General features: G+C 34.3%; 1 protein-coding gene across 4 annotated transcripts in view; it reads left to right on the top strand.

The window, feature by feature from the left end:
* The window catches only part of KIF6 (kinesin family member 6), a 151,544-nt gene that overhangs the window by 73,859 nt on the left and 57,682 nt on the right, over positions 1-20,003 (top strand). For all 4 annotated transcript variants that reach the window (XM_088161276.1, XM_088161277.1, XM_088161278.1 and 1 more), the window contains exon 14: positions 19,721-19,823. In XM_088161276.1, the coding sequence (XP_088017402.1) occupies positions 19,721-19,823 (103 nt within the window). The remainder of the gene's footprint in view (positions 1-19,720; positions 19,824-20,003) is intronic.

The following is a 20,003-nucleotide window of genomic DNA, read 5'->3' on the forward strand; positions in this document are numbered from 1 at the left end:
GGTTGTAATGAGAAGGGAGTCAACCTCTTCTCCCAGGTAAAAAGTGACAGGACAAGAGGAAATGGCCTCAAGTTGTGCCAGAAGAGGTTTAGATTGGGTATTAGGAAAAATTTTACTCATAAAGAGTTGTCCAGCATAGGAACAGCCTGGCCAGGGAAGTGGTGGAGTCACCATCCCTAGAAGTGTTCAAAAAATATGTGGATACAGCAGCTGGATATGGTTTAGTGGTGAACATGGTGGTGGTGCTGGGTTGACAGCTGGACTTATAGATCTTGATCTTGGATTTAGATGACCGTAGAGATCTTTTCCAACCATAACAATTCTATGTATCTATGATTTACACTCTCTTTTAGGAAGGCACTTGTTTTCTTTATTCCTCAAGAGAAGTTAAACCAGTGTCCCCATATATATGTCTCAATAATATAGAGAATACAAAGAGTACATGTTCCTGTGTCATTGCCAAAATAAACAGCAGCACCTCCTCCTGGGCATAAGAGTGTTGGAAATACCTGCATCTCTTCCAAAGCCAGATAATTTGCAAGAAGGGTAAAAAGCCAGCATCAACTGCTGATTGATAATTTGTGGTTCAGTTTAGTTTTTTTCTTGATGTCTGTTACTTAGTGTTTAGATGAAGTGCAAAAGGGCAAGATTTAATATTTCTTCCTGTTTTTACTTGCTCTCATAATTCTGTATATGTATTTAGCCAATTCCCTTCTGGTTTCTGATATGTCATATGCATATTTAAAAAAAGTATTTAGATATTTATAGCTCAGTATTTTACTTGTTTGTTTTCTGGGCACAGCAACTTGGCCTAATGATCAAAATATCCACATGGCTGAAAGAGGATAACCTAAGGTAAATAATCTCCAACTTTTGTGGGGAATCCCAAGTTTGGGGACATAGCCTGTGAAGCTAAGTTAATCAGAAAAAGGATGAGTGCTTAGAAAAATAGGTCCAAGGCAGTCATGAGGTTCGTTGTATCATTGCATGACTAAGCAGGATTTATTGTCAGGGCTTCTGTAAACAACTAATGGTGTTTTGATCTCTGAAGAAGTACATGTAGGAATGTTATTAGTTCCCTATGATGCCAGTTGGACCTAATCATATATCAAACACTCAGGTAATGTTTTGATACTCTGTGAATTAGAATATTAATCTATTTATTCTTACTGTTTGAAGAGGCAAGGTTAAGTCTGGAGAATTTATTTCCCTTGTCTAACTTCCCTTGTAAATCATCACAGGTTACTATCATGTATTGTGCTCTTATGTATAACTTTGCGTGATTTTAATGATAAATTAAACTGGATATAAAAATTAAGCTATTTTTCAAATTAAAAAAAAAAAAAAGCCTTCTAGGGATTTCTGAACTTTAAGATTGTCTGGAATTACGTTAAGATTGTCTGGAATGGGTGTCAGTTATATTTTGGAATGTGGCCTGTTTGATTTTGATTAAAAATTTTGACAAATGCTTCTTTGAGATTGGGGTATTAATGAGGATTAACATATCCACCTCAATCCACAAAATTATTATGGAGCACTATGGGAACAATGGGAAGAGCTTCTCAGAATGTACATTACCATTCTTGAAGAGAAAGTTTGCCTGTCATTTGTAATACGACTTTATGGTATTTTAGACTCCTATAAATAGACATGTTTTAATCTGTGAGTGATAAGTGCTGAATGAATAAATCTTTTTCCAAATAAATTATTTTGCTACACTCCCTCAGGCATTTGTTGCCCTAGGTTTGATTCCTGCAGTGTACTCTGTGTAGAGCTACACAGAAATTTGAAATTGAATTTGGTGTAAAAAGTATCTGCTTGTCTGTAAAATAGAAATTATATCTGCATATATGTAATAGCACAGTTCTACAATATTTCTTAAATTAAGCATTTGGCCTAGAAATGTCAGTCATTTGGGACCCACCTTGTTAAGAAACCCTGCTAGAAGTTGCATCTATTACAAAAGGGAAGATCTGTGGTCAGGCCATTGTTTCAGAAATGTCTTCATTGTTGGCATCCTCATGAGGTGCCACAGAGTTTTCCACACTGTTAAAAGTCTGATTTTCTCCAGATTTTTAAAAAGAAGGAGTAGATTGCAGGGTGCCAGCCATGAGAAGAGATGTACATTTTTATATTTCTATGGCTGAACTTATTAACTGTAGTTATTAATACTAAATCATTGCATTTATATTTAGGGGAAGATAGCTTGGGTAAATTGAGTCATGTCTTGAACTTTTTGAGTGTAATAACTTTAATGCTGGGTTAAAAATTTCTCTGACTATGTCTAAAGCATATTCAGTGAAAGGCGACTCAAGAAGAAGGAAAAAATTGAAAAGACGATTGGTCTTTTATTCTCTCTCACACTCTGTTTCTGTTTTTTTTAATTCAAATGTCAGGAATCTTTTTGATCTGTTTAATGGAATAAATTAGGAGACCATGTGCTGGTTACAAATAGCAAATGTGTTTCTGAATACTACTTTTGTCTTTCTTATGAAAATACTGTGGCTGCCAGGAAACTGTAAGTAGGAGTAGACAGTGGAAGCAATTGATACTACAATAGTTATTGTGCCTCACACTTGACAGTCTAAACTCTGTGAGGAGAAAATTGATTTGGAAGGGGTAAAAAGGAAAGGGCAGGTATGGATTGGAGTTCTTTTTTATAAATAGGGTAGAAAAGAGCAGAAAGAATTGTGGCTTAGGATGTGTTCCTAATTAAGCTGTGAATGAGATCAGAAATGAGAGACTGAACCCTAGAGAGTTATTGTATGGAAAATGGCTAGAGAGACAAGACAGTAATAGGTGTTGTGAAATTACACATGCAATAAAATGGAAACAATAGTTGAGAAGTGGATGCTTGCCATGCTTAATTTACATGTAGCACCCAAAAAGAACTGAAAGTACAAAGACAGGATCTCAGAGGAGTCACATTTTAGATTTAACAGGGCTTCCTTGAATTAGGAGTGCTGTGGGAAGAAGAGGTACTGTTTCAAACTGATACATATATAATTGTAATCCCTCTGGTAAATTTGTTAGTCTTTAAGATGAACAGATTGTTCTGGAGTCAAAGCAACAAGATTATTAGCAGGTTTGTTGTCTGTTTTGTTGGGTTTTTTTTTTTAATTGTTACTATTAAATACCTGGTTTGGAAAAACTGTGTTGTTACAGCCAAAGACCTAATTTTGTCATGATGAATATTGTGCAGGGCAAGGTATGGTAAAACACCTGTTAAAAAAAAATATGATTCAGTCACTGACAGCCTGCTCAGTTCATCTGATGAGCATCATGTAGTTCATGATTTTCTGTTGCAGCAGCCCAAGTGCTTGTTATAGAGGCTTTGTAATTATAATTTCCTTTTTTATCTTCCTCTGAATGAGGCATAAAAAGTACCAATGCCAAGAATAATAATAACTATGTTATGTCATGTTCCAATGAATGGTCTCTCTGCAGGCTTTTCATAAGTTGCTCTTTACAGTGCATTCACATGTGAGGCTGTACAGAGAGAAGAGAAGAAAAATAGCAAAATGGAAAAATGGAATAGTATCAGGTCATGCATGGATGAAGTGGTCAGTGTGTTTTTTGTTTGGAACCTGCTTGATACTATTTTTCCTGAGAAATGTAGAAATGAATTTATTATTACTGGACTGTAATGCTTTGAGTGGTCAAATATATAATACTGGCATACAGTTCTGGGGCTAAATTGAGGTTTCGTGTGGCTGAATGGAATGCCCAGCTTGGTTGGATTGAAAAATGTCATAAGACTTTTTTTCCCCAAACATTTCTGCCAAGTGCGTACAGGAAGTGGCTTTGGCAGTTGTATCCAAACAAGTAACTTCATTTCCTGGAATCTGCTTTTTTTGCAAAATGTGGACTTTAGGAAAGAAAGTGTAAAGACGGATGTTAAGTGGTAGAGGAAAGCTCACCCTTAAAAGCCTCTGAGAAGAAGGCACAAATTATCTAACTCCATTTTTTCTAGATACAGTCACAACAGTGTTATATAATTGTTTTTTTTTTTAATTGATAGTTTATTTATATAGCAAAAATAATATTAAAAATCTATTGACCATAACAGCACATAATTAATGAAACCATTAAGTTTATTATGGTCCATTTCACCATGGTCTATTTTATGTCTGTTTAGTGTTTATTGGCAAGGCAGCCACAAAGTAGTTGAAATATAAGAGAATGTGTTGTATGACCATTCATGTTATAAGGGCCTTTTAGCAACCTGAGGTTTAGTAAAATTTCTGTTTACTGTCATTAAAAAAGAAAGAAATCAAAAGAGAATAGATGTTGCGGGTATAATTTTCAGATATAAAGAAGACATGAGTTGATGTAATATTAAACATATCTTTCTAAAAATATAAACATATTGTCTGACTGGTTAAGTGCTATTTTTTCATGCTATTGCAAATTCATCTTTTTCTAGTCTAACTTGATGGATTTGAACCACACTTTTTCCCTCTGGTTTGTTTTTTTGTTTGGTTTTTTTATTTGTTTTTTTGTTTGTTTGTTTTTTGGTGGTTTTTTTGGGTTTTTGGGGTTTTTTTGTTTGTTTGTTTGTTTTGTTTTTTGGGTGGTTTTTTTTGGATTGTGGGTTTTTGGGGTTTTTTTGCCTTTTTTCTTGAAAGTTATTAATCTTAATATTTTAATAAGAGTGCCTGCACTATAGTGTAGTGCTGGATAGCTGCCAATAATATAAGCACAGCCTTCATCTTCCTAAACCCTTAATCTCAGGGTCAAATCATTGGTATTTTTCAGATGCTTGAAAAGCAGTAGTCAAAAGCTGTTTTGTATCAAATAATTTTTTTGAGGGTTGTTGCTAGTGAGGGGCTATTTCAGAATTGCTAAAAGGGAAAAAAAATACATTGAGAAATGTAGAAGCAATAAGTTATATTGTGATGCATCAGATAAGAACCTTAGAAAAATTTCCATTTTCTTATAAATAATATAACAAAATCCTAAATTTTAGACAGCAAAGTAAATAATTAGAAAAAAGTCTTAATTTCAGGAAAAAAGCTGCAAATTTCACAGATAATCAAGAAATCGGAATATATTTTTTTGTAATAGATATAATTGCTTATTCTAGAATGACAATATATAAAACAACTTTGTGTAACCATTGTTCTATGTAAAAGTCTTTTTCCAGTCATTAAAGATTCTCTTCGTGGATGAAGAGACAGGAAAAAGTGGTTTGGAAGCAATTCCGAACAATAATTAAAACATAAGTAAAGATAAGTAAACGTGTATACCTTCCCCAAGTGGCACAGTCTGTGCTTGCTATGTCATAAACAGCAGCAGCTGTAAATTTTGAGGGGAGTGAAAGCTTTTCCTTTTCATAGTTACTTCTTTTTGTATTTTATTCTTCATGCAATCATCTATTGTTTGGTTTTGTGATGTTCACTCTTTTATTACTTAAGCAGAGAATCTTCAGAAAAGTTGTTGTTAGCACTTGTACCCATTTATTACTTGTACCACTCTGATTATTCCAAAAGAAATGAAACTGCTTTGTAAGAATAATGTAAGAGCTCCTCTTAACATTTGCCTTTGTATGTTTCTGGTTTTTCACTGAATGCTTGTGATAAAATTCATTGTCTAACAGAAGTTGTTAGCTGGCTTATTCTGGTTGTTTGTCATACATAAAACAGCTCAGTTTTCTACTGCATTATAGAGGCAATACACTACATTGAATAAGATCCTAGACTGAGATGCAGGGCATCTGGTTTTTATTTCAATCCTTATTATTTACTAAGTTTGTGAACTTACACAAGTGACCTCATCTCTCTGAATCACTTTCTTCAACTGTGAAATAAATTAAGAGTGGCTTACCTTCCTTGATCACTTTGAGATTTCATGTTCAAAGGCCATCTATAGGAGCAAAATCATGTTTTTCTAACATTGGGGAGCACTTGAAATGATTTGTGAAAGTAAGACAGTGAATTAGATGCAGAAACCAATATAAAATCTTGGAAGTCTAGACTCTTCATTTTTAGTCAGCATAACTATTCAACCCAGTTCTTGAAATTTTTTCTTTTTATTTATAGCTAATTTGTTTGGGAAGCTTTGCTGAAACTCTAGACTATGCTGGCTACTTGAAATTCTATACAAGCAAGGGCAAACATATGCTATGTTTGATATTTATTGTCAATTCTGAGAGTAAGCTGCATGCAAAGCTGTCTCTCCTTGCTCAGTAAAAGAGAGACATGTAAAGCACTCAGAGTGAGTTGAGAAAATTGTGTTAAAATTATTGAATATTTTATTATGAGTCTCTTCTTCTGCAGTACTTCCCACTTGGATCAGCATTCTTTATTTATGCCATTTACATCCAGCTATAATTCTGGGGAGAAATAATTCGAAATATTTCAGAAATTTCCTCTAATCTTTAAGTGTACAGAGAGAGAGTGACATCAGTTTGAATAATGACCAGTGGCTGGAAACAGAAGAATGTCATAACTTTGTATCAGAACTGTTAAAACAACTTTGCATTAGGGAATGCTAGAAGAAAAGAGTTCCAGGAAGACATCCTTTTGATTTTAAGCAGGTTTATTTAATTAACTAAAGCCTGATACAAGAGCTCATGGCTCTGATACAGCACATTTAATACTGTAGTAAGGTTGAATGACATGGAATGTCCATAATTTATTGTCTCCTTTTGATCTTCAGGAAAACAAGCAGTTTAAAGCCATCAAATAAACATAGTGTAATTGGCTTTCAGGAAGAATTATGCTATTTTTCTAGTGATAGTCACTTATTTCAACAGATTTTCAAGGGGCAAAACTGCTTTTAATTCTATGTCCTGACATAAGCAGATTTAGAGCTACAGAGGTTATTGGTTCAAAAATTGTCTTTTGATCCTTCATTGCAAGTTAATTATATAGTTCAGTTGGTTACAAATTTTGGTTAAAAAAGAATTGAAAGAAGTTGCTTTTCACTGTGGGAATTGTGCCAATATGAAATGGAATTTCAATCAAATAGTTTATATTAGATTAGTGGGGTTTTTTGTTTAGTTTAGTTTTTTGTTAAGAGAAGTTCCCTCAAATAGCTCCTGAGACCATTGAATTTTCACCAGAAAAAATTCTATGGTATGATGAGCCAGGGAGACAAAGGGGCATTCTATACTCTGTAAGCAATCAGTTTTGCCTTTAATATCTCTAGTACAAAAATGTCATCACTTTTGATTAAAATGAGAGTTTTTTGAATCGTGGAAATAAAAGGCAATAATTAAAATTCAGAAGAACTCAGATTAGTTTATTTTTAATTCTGATTATTCTCAATTTTAATACAATAGACATGTTTGGCATCATAACAATAAAGTTTTTCTTTTCTTTATTTACTGTGGAGATTATAGGCAGAATAAATAAAACTGGCAATAAATTAGTGGGAGCACTTCTCTGAAGAGAATGTATTTAAGTTATGTCAAATGTGTTGCATGTTATTGTACAATTGTGTGCATATTGTATAAAAGAAAAATAATTTGTATTTTGAATAATGAAGATGTCCTTCTAATATTGGGAGGGGAGGATTTCTCTTGTTTATTCTCAGGAGCAAGAAAGGCTTTGTGTCTCCCTGCTTATCCATATGTTTATTGTGTACATATGTTGGCTTTTCAATTGCCATGAATGTACTTGGGAGAAAGAATATCTGTGCCTGTTTTGTTTGCAGGATCAGGAATTTAGCTTCTAAATTAATTTGCTTTCCATTATCACTGTTGAGGATGGAAAAAAATATGTAATCATGTAGTGCAAATATACATCTAATAGTAAGAAACTTGGAATCACTATAATTTTTCAAATTTTTCTATAAATAGGCACCCACCAACAAGACAAAAATATAAATGGTCAAGAAATTGCTTAAGATGCATGGATAGATTTCTGAAAGACAAACATTTTGTGAACTATTATAAGCAAGTAGATGTTGCCAAATTGTAGGTTTATTTTACCACACTCCAGTATCACATCTGACTTTTATATCATGGGGAATGGTTGTTGTACATGAAGACAATGAATGATTATTTCTCTGAATGTGGTTATTTGTTGTTATGGAAGCAGGACTTACTTTTAATGGGAAAAGGCCACACTAACCCACAACTACAGGACAAAAGGCAGTTCCTGCCTTTAGGGACAATTTAAGATGGAAGCTTCATCCAAAATTTGAATTAATTTTGCCATGATGAGGTTTCAGGGATTGAATTTGGAGTTAGTATGTGCATTTCTGTTTCAGAACTATAAACCCTTTGTAAACTGTGACCCGTTTATTTCTAATGTTTTATCTGAAGACAAAAAAATAACGTGAATAACACAGATCTTTTGGTCAACTTGGTGGCAGTTATGAGGTCTTAGCTGTTTCTGGTTATTCATTCTCGCTTTGTTATGGTAGAAATTCATCCTCTGCAGCAGACCTGCCCTGAAAGAAGGTATCTTAATCACTTTAGTGACCCAATAGGGTGGATTTCACCTTGAGAATATGAGAGTAGTAATTAATTGTCCAGTAATTTTACAGTGTTCATAGTTTTTTGACTCTAAGCTCAAAACAGAAGTTGCTTTTCATTAAGTAGTAGCTCTTCATTAAGATGCATTAAGATATATTTAATAAAAAAACCTCACTCCAACTTGTTACAGCATCAATAGCATAAGTATTGTTCATGGCCTTTGTGATCCCCCATACTGCTGGACATTAAAACTTGTATTTCAGGTGAGAATGATAGTACTAGTTGGAGAATTTAGCATTCCTGGTTTTAATTACATTTTCAATGTAAAATGTAGAGAATATAAGCATTGCTTCTCGGTCAGATGGGTTACTAGAATCTTATGGGTTGGATTTTTTCAAATGTTTCTTAGTCTTCTATGAGGAGTGCCTGTGCCAAGAGGAATAAACAGGAATATTTGTTTGAATTCCAGAAATACTTCTGTAGTATTAATGAAATTTTTGTGCATTTTTTATTCCTTCAAGCCATCTAAACTAACACTTATTACCACTTACTACTTTTAGTCTTGATATAAGAAGTAAGGTTACTGGTTTTATCATTTTGTCCTATGTAAGTCCCAAATTTACCACATACAAGGTTTTAGAGACTTTTAGCTGATACACAGGACTGGGTAGTGCAATACTAACCTTCACTGACCCTGATAACACTTTAGCCCAACTTCCTTCCACCCTACTTCACTCAAATATGCATTTAGGTGGTGTTTCTTTTGAACTGCCCTGAAATAGCAAGTTACACATTTTGAGTATTCACTTTAGTATATATCCACCCTAAGAAAAAATGCATCCACAAACTTAACCTTCTGCAGTTGCTCTGTGATTTTACAATGACAATTTTTAACCTTCTTTGTGGTGAAAATGTCAGAGCAGAAGTACTGTCATACCTAAAGTAACTGAAGAGGGATACCAGTGGATGCAATCACAGGATAGGAACTTTGTTGTCACATTGGGAACTTAGAATCATGAAAGCAGATATTCAGTAGCAGTAATTAATATCTCACTAATTTATAATCAGAAAAAAGGGTCACTTCACAAGGGCCTAGCTGTCAAGCTGGGTTTGTTGTCAGTTATATTTTTGTTGATAAAAACAGTATTTCCATTCAGTATACATGAATTTTTCCCTGCAATGGTTGATATATTAGTAGAGTATGAATGAATTTTTATTTAAATGCAAATTTTCAAAGTTGTCTGTAAGCTATTAAATAAAGAAAATCATAGCTTTGTCTTAGAAATTCTTATGCTTGGGCTGTATTAGAAGAATAGCAGTAGAAACATTCAAATGGAGTTTGTCTCTGCCTTCATACAGAGTTTTCTTTTGGTATCTGGGACCTGGGATAACAGAAGGCTGGTGGTGCTAGAAATGATTAAAGTGAAGGCATTTATCACTGCCTTTTCCATGTCCTGTATAACTAGGTTCCCCACCTCATTCAGCAGGAGACCCACGTTTTCCCTGGCCTTCCTTTTGTCAACTGTTTATGTATAGATGTCCTCCTTGTTCTCTTTAAGCCATTTCTTTCCATGTTACACTTCGTGTAGCCCAGAACAAGAATGGAACAGTTAAACAGCATAACATCAGTACATATGAGCTGGTAAGGTAATGTTGGCTGAGAAAGTAATGTTAGGTCATTAACTTGATTATCTCAAAAGTCTTTTCCAACCTAGTTGACTCTGTGATTCTGTATACTTACTGTACAGCTCATATAAAATCAACATGAATATCCAGTGGCACTGGAAACAGCCAATGGTTTCAGTCTTGGCAGACAAAATATTTTTGATTAAAAAAAAAGGGAAGATTTTGGTAAAACTAACTTAAATATAGCTCTAACTGGCAGTTTTAATAAATTATTTTGATTAATGCCTCCACTCAAAATGTTTTATTAAAAATGCAAATTACAGCTTTACTTAAACCTGCTCAGCCTTCTAGACTGTGTTAACACTGATTCAGAAGGCAAGTAAACTTACTGCATGGGCTTGGCAAAACTGGTTTTAGAAAAGGATGTATATGGCATTCAGAATAGTTTTTATTTTTTCTACAGTCTACAAAAATCTAATGTTTCCTTTACAATTCAATCTTCAAGATAGTTTTTTTTTTCCCCCATTCAAAATGCAATGCAGTCAAAAGAGTTCTTAAAAGCAGTAAAAAGCATTTAACAGCTGAGGAATGTCTAAAATAGTGAGAAGTTTTACCTGAAGATATCTGAGAGTTTTGTAAAAAAACAGTATGATAAAATTTGAAAAGCAGTAGTGAAAGTTCAGGAGAGAAATTAGCCAGTTTGATTTTTAGGCCCCATTGCTATCTCCTCCTTTTCTGCTTTGTCTGCTATTTCAAAACCACTGTAGATAAAAAATTGAATATATGGATGTGATAGAATTGACAATAACTCTCTTTCTACATTCACTAATCTTTACTTTGTGTTACTAAAATTCACTCTTTGTGTAACACAAGAGGCACAATGTCCTTAATTCCAAAGTGAATTCAGCAAATTTTGTCAGAGTACGAACATGCAAGTTACACAAGCGTTCTCTAAACTTCTGCTGATTTTTGGGCACAGGACTCCCATTTTAACTCTCTGGACCTCTGGAGCTTGTCATGTGCCTAGAAGTCCTCAGTTGTGAGATTAGTTGAAACTTCTGAGGGCTCAATTTTTTGTGTATATTTAAAGTACAATTAATACACATTGATGCAGTCTGTAATGTAACAGTTACAGAATTCCTACACCGAGGGATAAGATGCTTCTTTAGAAGGTGAGTGCTTGAAATGTATTATGATCATTGCTGAGGTATAACATACCTAATTACGTTTTCAAATCTAGACATTGAACACAGAAGCCTGTTTTGTACCATTCTCAGAGAGGAACCCCAATAAAGCTTCAACAAAGCAATAATCAAATTTCATTTTTTGACAGATAAGTTTTACTTATTTCTTAATTGTTAATGTTCAGCTTCCAAAAGGTCTAAGTGATGGAAGTGGTAAAGACAGATAGCAAATTTTAAAATTAGTTAATTTAGCTTGGTGCCTGTCAAAAAGAAATAGCTTACCAAGAAATTTATCTCATGGTTTCTTATCTGAGTGCTCTACCTCTGCATACCCCATTCAGTGCTGGTGCTCCTGCTGGAAGGGAAAAAAAAAAAAAAAAGAAAAGATCAATTTCTCATTAAGTGGCCCCTGCACTCCTGTAGTTTATAGCTTTAAATATTAAAAGAAAAAGATAGCCCAAGATGTTACTAATTAATGGTGTACCCACTACAGAAGTTATTTTTCTTTTCTACCTAAGATGTAGTATAGACAGGCTTCTACTTCAGAAAACCTCAGTATCTTAATAAAGAAAAAGCTAAAATGTAATATGAAATTAAAAGTACAGTAAGTTTCCAAAACCAGATTGATGTTTATAACAAGTTCTTTTCCCTCTCCTAAATTGTTCTGAAAATGAAATATGCCTCTTTTGTGGTTTATGGTGTTACTGGCAAGCCTGGTGGTAGAAATTATTCTCCAGCACCAAAAATACATGTCTACAGATGTCCTTAACAAAAAACTTCACTTGCATTTGGTCCAAGCTGTCATGACTCCATTGATGTAGGTTGTCATTTTGTAGAGCTCTTAAAATATTCTTCTCCACCACTCAGAGTAATTATTCTAAAATTAAGATATATTCAAAAGGAGAATTTAAATACCATATCTATCACTCAAAACAGCATAAAACATAAATTGAGCAAAGGTTGTTGAATCTATTCTATTTTTTTATAAATATGTTGGTCTGGTGGGAAAAGGCAGAAAAGTTTTTGAGCCTAAAAGCCTTTTTTCAGGTCTGAAACAGAAGCGGCAAATGTTGCTGCTGCAGCACGTCAAGTACATGAAGCATGTCAAAACTGATTTAATTTGTTATTACTCAACCTTAATTGAAATCCTTATCTTAAGCTCAGTGGTCTAAATTTTATTTAAAATCAACTCTCATTTGAGTTGACACAAGTTCATAAATAGAGGCCCTTTCTTGTATTTGCTAAAAACTTATACAACTGCATCAACCATTGAGTAGTTTTAGATTCCTAAAAAACAAGGGAAATGCACAGTTTATTTGTAATATCTGATGTTTGATGTAAACTGCACAATGCTGCATGACATATATATCCTGTTTTATGAGAAGTTACCTGAAATGTGTGATTCTGTCATATGCAGAAATGAATCTTACTTATTTAGAAATGGCAGCACCATTGGGTGGGTCTCCTAAAGTTTCTTGTGGGTTTGACTTCATTTTTTCCTTCGTATCCACCCACTGAGCTTCTGCCAAGCCTACCATGCTTCATTTCATACTTTCCCTTTGTACCTACTAATTAGGGACTTTGAATGTGTGTATGTATTATACAATTGAAAATGATCTCACAGGCAGCTTTCAAGAAGTAAATGATTGCAAATAGCAGATGAATTTTTTTTCTCTTTTGAAATATACAGGGTGTCACACATGAAATGTAAAATATTTCTCCAATAATATTTACATCAGAACGTGACTAGTTTATTCCCCATTGCCAAGATCTGCAAACGTTTTGGTTATGCCAAATAACTGCATTCTCGTCTCTATGCTCCTACTTTGGCATTGATAACTCTGGTGCCCACTGGCTTTTTAAAGTGAATATACTAACTTAACTAGGCAACACAAAAGTAGGCACTCTGTAAATCATCAGTGCTAGTGCAGGTGTTCTAGAGCATCTTGATTCCATGCCTACTGAGAAATTGTAATAAAAAATTATATCTGAGAAGTCTGTAAGAAATTAAAACATAATCAGACCAAAATGATCCTATTAATTGAGGAAAATATGTTCTCTACCAGGTGGAGGTCATGACCATATTCAAAGTTGCTATCAATAGTTTCCTTTTATCCTGCAGTTCTCTCTAAAACTGTGCCATACAACATACAGCAGGGAGGCAAACTGGTATACTAATTTTCCAGAAAAGGGAAATGAGGGAGAGATATTTCAATAATTTAAATCTTTACATGTAGATATCACTCTAAGATTCAACCTGATGTCAGACTTATCACATTTCAGTAAGGAGCCTCAAACCACATTTCTGACTTTGATTAGGCATTAAAGGTCAAGTGGCTTTTGTTGCAAAAGTAGAGGTGTTAAAGACATACCTGCATTGCCACTTGAGATCTTTTCAAAAAATGAAACTGAAGCAATTCAATGTGGTTAAATTCAGGTATCATACCCCATTTAGAATTTTGTTCTTCTGTGGTCTTAGACAATCTTAAAATAGTCAATTTCGTCTTCTTTAAAATTAAGTTTATACTTCATTTGACCTTTGGTTTTGAAATACAGTTCAATATTTTCCTTACTACTCCTGCAGAGGAATATAATTAATGTACTAGTCTACTCCTTATGAGCTTCTTGTAAGTAGCTGCTTGCTGGGTTTTTGGAAGCATTTCAGTTGAACTTTATAAAAATTGACTTTTACAGTGTTGACATTGTATGTAATATCTAGGGCTTTCTGGTTTATCATCTTAAAGTAATCCCATTTTTAATGATATTAATAGCATTAGAAGTAGTGTTTGTCTTTAATTTGTGTCCAACATACTCCTGTAGAAGATTGTTCTTTGCTGTTCCTTCTTTGCAGGGTTTCAACAAATTGTTCATTTTACTATCTTCCTCCCCTGTAAATAAACAAAGGAACTCCAGAACCAGAGAAATTAATTTATGCCCATGTTTTATTTAGTTCATTACATCTGAATATTCTGGTTTTCCTTCAAGGCTTTTAACTTCCCCAGAAACTGTTCAACACTGCAGGAGTTCTGTGAGCAACCTTGTTTTATGTCTTTCCCATTTTTGAATTGTAGTCTAGTGAAGGTAGCTATATGTAATACACATGCTTTTAATGAGAAATTTAGCTGAGTTTTGCAGTGAGGAAGTATTTGTTGTATATTGTTTTGCCATTTGCTTGCCTATTTTTAAGTATTTATTCTTTATTGACTCGTTATTGCAAGCTCTGTTACATCTTTTTCCATTCTGAGCAGATGGCTATGACATCTTGATGGATCCTGGTAAAGATGTAATGAATTATGCTTACATGACCTCTAATGCCTTAGTTCTTTTGCAAAGGCCTACCAAATAATTGGTCTTTAGTTTAATTTGAATTTCTTTGCCATTCCTTTGTTCCCATTTGATAATATGTGAAATACATAATAGGCCAAACAGGCTGACAGTCCTCATAAACAAGAAGACTCACGATTCACGCTAGTTGCTATCCTGAAATTCTTCAGACTACCCTCACCTGAATGAAAGCTTTCCTTGATCCAAGGGGGCTTTTGCTTCTATTGATTTCAGTGGAAGACTCTTGTCTGACATCCCACTTAGTAAAAATGGAAAGTAAATGACTGACAAAGTCTTTTGCTCTGAAAATGAAGTTTCTGCAAAACAGATACATGAGCAGATATGTGGACAGATGCCTTTCTCATCAGAATACATTGTCTGAACAGTTATTCCCAAGAGTTTGCTTTTGTCAACGGTATTAATGTTCCTCCCTCAGAACAGATCAACTTGCAATCTTAATACTTCTCTTCTGGAAAGTTGTTTCCAATTTTCTTGTGGGTTAAACTGGCAGCCTCTGGCATGAGGGCTGCTGGAACCCCCTCATAGCTCTCATACCAGGACCAAAATCTGGTTACAGGGTGGTGTGAGGAGACGCTGTGGTTCTGCTTTCAGACAGAGATGATGTCAATTTCATGCTATTGTTTGACAGATTTTCCCAGACCTAACTGAAGACCAATGTAAAATTTTGCTGTAGGTTTCATGCATTAAACTTTATGAAGATCTTCTCCCTCTGAGTAACTACCCTTTTACAACAAACAAACCAAAAAACGGAGGGTGGCTAGACTCAAGACTGGAAGTGCCCTTTCCAGATTGAGCAATCTTGAAATTTGTTTGGGGGAAAAAAAATTTAAAACACTAAAATAGTACATTTTAAAATTGTCCAGCATTTACAATTTGTTCACTAATACAAGCTCAAATAGGATTTGTTGGTATGAAGTACATTTAAAAATCAGTATGATCGTGTAAATATACAACTGTGTTTGATTACTTTTAACAACAAAATAAGCTGCTATGTTTATCCCCTTGCATGTTCCTACCTACTCAGTGTAGTCCCTGAATAATTCCAGTGCATACTATTTAATTCAAAAATAGCATTCAGCCAAATAATTTCTCTGTTGGCTGGTGCCACCTATACCTACACCTATACCCTACCCTATTCCTTTAAAGTTTCTATAAAATTAACATTTGGTGTTTAAAATGGCTCTAAATAGCATTTGTGCATGTAACAGCACAGAATAAATACTTAAAATCTCTAAATTAGTGAGTGATAGAATAGCATGCACAATATCTGCCAGTCTTTGCTGATATGCAGGCTTCTACCTCCTATAGGTATACAACTGAGTCCTTAAATCACTTTGGTCTTTTCTTAACTTAAAAAGCAATCAGCAGCATCCAAAAGCCTTATTATGTTTTGCACTGTATTTTGAATTATTACTGATTTTGATAGTTTAGCCCACTATCAATACTACAGCAACCTTTCCATTTCTTGATCATGTCAGATCTTGTTGCTCTATTTCAGTGCTTGGGAGACATCACTGCCACTCTGCTGACTTACCCAAGTTCAGTGGGACAGCTGTAATTTGCACATTTCAGCAGAGGAGCCTATTGAACCAAATTTTTTTGCTTAATATGAAAGCTGAGAGAGTTCACTGGGTCAGAGAACAGACTGAAATCAAACCTTCAATGAGAACATTCCTAAACATACAAATTCATGATGTGGATTGAACCTGAATTTTACCCAAAAATTTCAGCTATGTGAATTTGCTATAAATGATGATGGGTTTGCTGTGAATTTCACATTGTGTGAATTGGCCATATTTGTGTTTTAGTATTCAAGCCAAGTTACACAATCTAACAGGAAAGGTATAATTAAAATTAGGCTGATACAAACTTTATCTCTTCTTTTATGCAATCCTGTCAACTGGGGTTTCATGAATGTGATTGAAAGAAAACTTTATGCTTTTTCCAATCATCTGAATTATTTTTATAGTAATGACTATTCCAGGTCACATTTTAATGACTTGACATGTGTTTCCTGATTCTCATCCTGCAGGATATGATGGTTCTTCCTCAGATAAGAATTTTCAAATATTTATTTTGTAACGCTATGCCATGGTAATTAAGAAGGAGAGGAGAAATTCTTTGGCTTTTTAAGAGTGAAAGAAATTGTTTTCTCTACAAGTTTTAGCTGAACTATTCCACTACCCTGCCAAAACTTTGTCCTTATCATTGGTTCCTTCTCTTCATTCTGTGCTTGTTTATAATAATGTATGTATTTCTGTGCATAGATTTCAGTTTCAAAGCTAGAGAAAAATCCAATAACACCTTGGTTTAAAATAACATATAGCTTATTTGTTAGAATTAAGCCCAGGAGAAACAGCATGCCAATAATGTTAATGCACCATGGCACTTGGAGGTCATTTGAATGAAGGTGAGGCTATTTTACAAAATTACAGATTGTTTAAGGAAATGTAAACATCACGATTGAAGATACCACATCAACCATGGAAAAGAAATAATCTTCATTACTGAGCAGAATGAAAACACAACTTCTCTATCAAGCTTTCAGTGTTTCTTGCAGTTTTTACTGTTATTGACATAGTTGTCTTCCCTTATGTTCTACATAAATGTCTGTGTCATTACTCATAGGCTGCAACATTATTCTGTAGCTGTTGTATGCTCATATTATGCTGAAATACAACCTCAATGATCCTTTCTAAGTTTCTTTCCTTTTTTACCATTTTCAGAATGGGTTTGTTTACTACTTCATATGTTTCTGAATTTTCTTAAATTGAAATGCATAAACCAGAAAATGTCCCCTTCCCAAGTGTTCTGGAGAACTATTTTTGTATGCTTTGTTTGGCTGTACAAATTTGATGCCTTTTCAAGCTAGTGCTGGAAAATTATTATCAGGTTACCTTTAATTTTGGTTGATGCATTTCTGCCAGGCAGTAGCAATAATCACTGTAATACTTTTGTTTTCCGAACTTACTTTACTGTTTTTACTTGTACTCTCGAAGGAAGCACATGGCCAGAAGAGTTAAATACTTTACATTGCAGTGTTATGTGTGAGTAAAAGCATGTCATTGTTTATCTTAGGCTTGATCATGATTTTTTTCCAGGTTTTCTGCACTTAATACAAGCTTTTTCTGCAGCAAAAGCAATTCTAGGGGGTCAGTTCAGGCTGCATGCTAAAATTAGTGCTAGAGATGGGATGAATGTACTATAAAATTCTGCTTGCAAAGCTGCCTGTTTTTCTACAAGGCAAGCATGAAACATGAACACTGTACTCTCAGGTCAACACCACAGAAAAATATATTTTCCTGCATTCTCTTGCTCTTTTGGATCACACAACAGTAAATAGTGCACTGTATCTTTGATTTTCTTATTCAAAAAGGGTGGAGCATTTCTGCATGCTTTGCCATTCAAACATTCCTGGTGGTTCTATTTTCAACTCAAAATTTTTGAATTAGTAACAGATGTGCTGATTCGTTTGACTGAAACAGGGGGCAAAATTTTGTCTATATTTTAAAGAAATTTTTTTACACTTCTACTGATCATTGAACCCGAGTCCCAGTTTTTGTTACCAGCCTTCTCCATAAACAGTATCTTACATCACAGAAATCTCACTACAGTCAATGGGAACTTATCCTGATATACGTATGATGAGGTGCACCAGAAAATCTTTAGAATTACTTTAAAATGCATCTTATGGACCAGTAAGGGATAACATACCAGTATTTCATATCCCAACCTGTTTAGGCACGTTTTGCCTATTTCTTGCCTCAGCTTCACTGATGTAAATGAGTATAAGATTTGGTGATGCTGACCCTGAAATCATTGTATTTCATGCCTGTGAAATGAGAAAATTGTGTTAAAGAAAGCAGAGGAAATGGGAGAAACCTGGAGAAGGAGAAATTCCTTACCACAAAACTGCAAAGCAGGTAGTACTGGTAATGCTGGTCCAATTGGCATAATACACAGAGAAAACACTTGCACAGCAGAAATCCTAGGGAGTTTTATAGCTCTTGTTCAATATGGATTTGGGGGTCTTGATAGCTCTGAAGCAGGAAGGCAGACTTGTGGGTAGAACAAAAGATAGACTCAAGATGGGGAAAATCAAAAGATAATCAAATTCCAATTTAAGGAATATAATTTTTGAGGTTTAAGTTTCAACTTGGAGGTTGAATTAAAGATGGAGCTATTTTGCAATCTTCACAAAGTTTGAGAGTCTTCCTCCTGTCCTCTCCTGAACTATCTTCACTCCTCTAATTTATTTAAGTGCAAGTCTCATCCTTTCTTCTTGCTTGTTTATTGATATATAGGTATTGGTGATAACACAGATGCTGGCATAAGCTCTCATTCTCCTTAAGCCTTTGAGTGTTTTTTGTTAATGATAATATGGATACAATCTTTTTTAGTATCTTACTTTGATCGATAGATCATCATAGTTCATAGTAAGAACTGAAAGTAATACAGATTGTAATATTTTTCTATAATGATTTAAAAATATTTGAAGGCCAAATAAGTCTTGACATTCTGGTGCACAAAAGGAAACAAACGCTATGTTGTAAATGTAAAAAAGGAACCAACCATTTACATAGGTAGAATTCTTGCTTTACCTAAAAGGGTACAGAAAAGTATTTACTAATATATAATTAAAGAAGCCTGATTTTTTTCTTCCAGGAATATTGAAAATATTTGAGGTATATTTAGGGCCCAATGTGAAACAGATGAAAGAAATACAGGCACAAACTGCATTATGCTGTTGTGAAAATGCCTCTGGCTTGCTCTTGAGAATATTTCACATATTTTAAATTTTCAAAGTTTCATTTTACTTAAGAACATTCAAAATCATCTTGAGGTATTACATGCCTCAAGCATTCAGACTTTAGAGAAGTGACATGAAATATAAGTAATTTGTCAGCTAATAGAAATCTTTTGTCAAAAATGCTTTCAAATCAGTGGAAAACCGAACTTAGAACTTAGTCTTCACTTTGCTTTAAGACCCTTGGGCTGACTTGCTGCATTTATCTAAAAAGGATTTAGTAAGTGGAAAGTCTCTAATTTTTGATGACTCTGAAGAAGTTCTCTTTTTTTTTTTTTTTTTTTTTTTTTTTTTTTTTTTTTTTTTTTTTTTTTTTTTTTTTCCTTGGGGCAGGAGGAAAGATGTCACTTGGACGCCAGGAAGCTTTTGAAGTTTTCAAGCGGGACCATGCTGACAGTATAACTATTGAGGACAACAAACAGCTTCTGAAGCAGAGGTGAGTGTCACAGCAAAATACAGCTGGGAGAAGACATCTGAGAGTTCATTACAGTATGATCAGGAACACGTAATTTTACACCAGACATCCCAGGCTTCTGTTGAGGACTTATTACAGGCACTTCACCTTTTCTTACTGAAGAGATTTCATATTCAGAAAGCACTGAGTGGTGATAGAGAA

Source organism: Sturnus vulgaris, chromosome 3 (genome assembly GCF_052056855.1).
Source record: "Sturnus vulgaris isolate bStuVul1 chromosome 3, bStuVul1.hap1, whole genome shotgun sequence".
Taxonomy (NCBI): Eukaryota; Metazoa; Chordata; class Aves; order Passeriformes; family Sturnidae; genus Sturnus; species Sturnus vulgaris.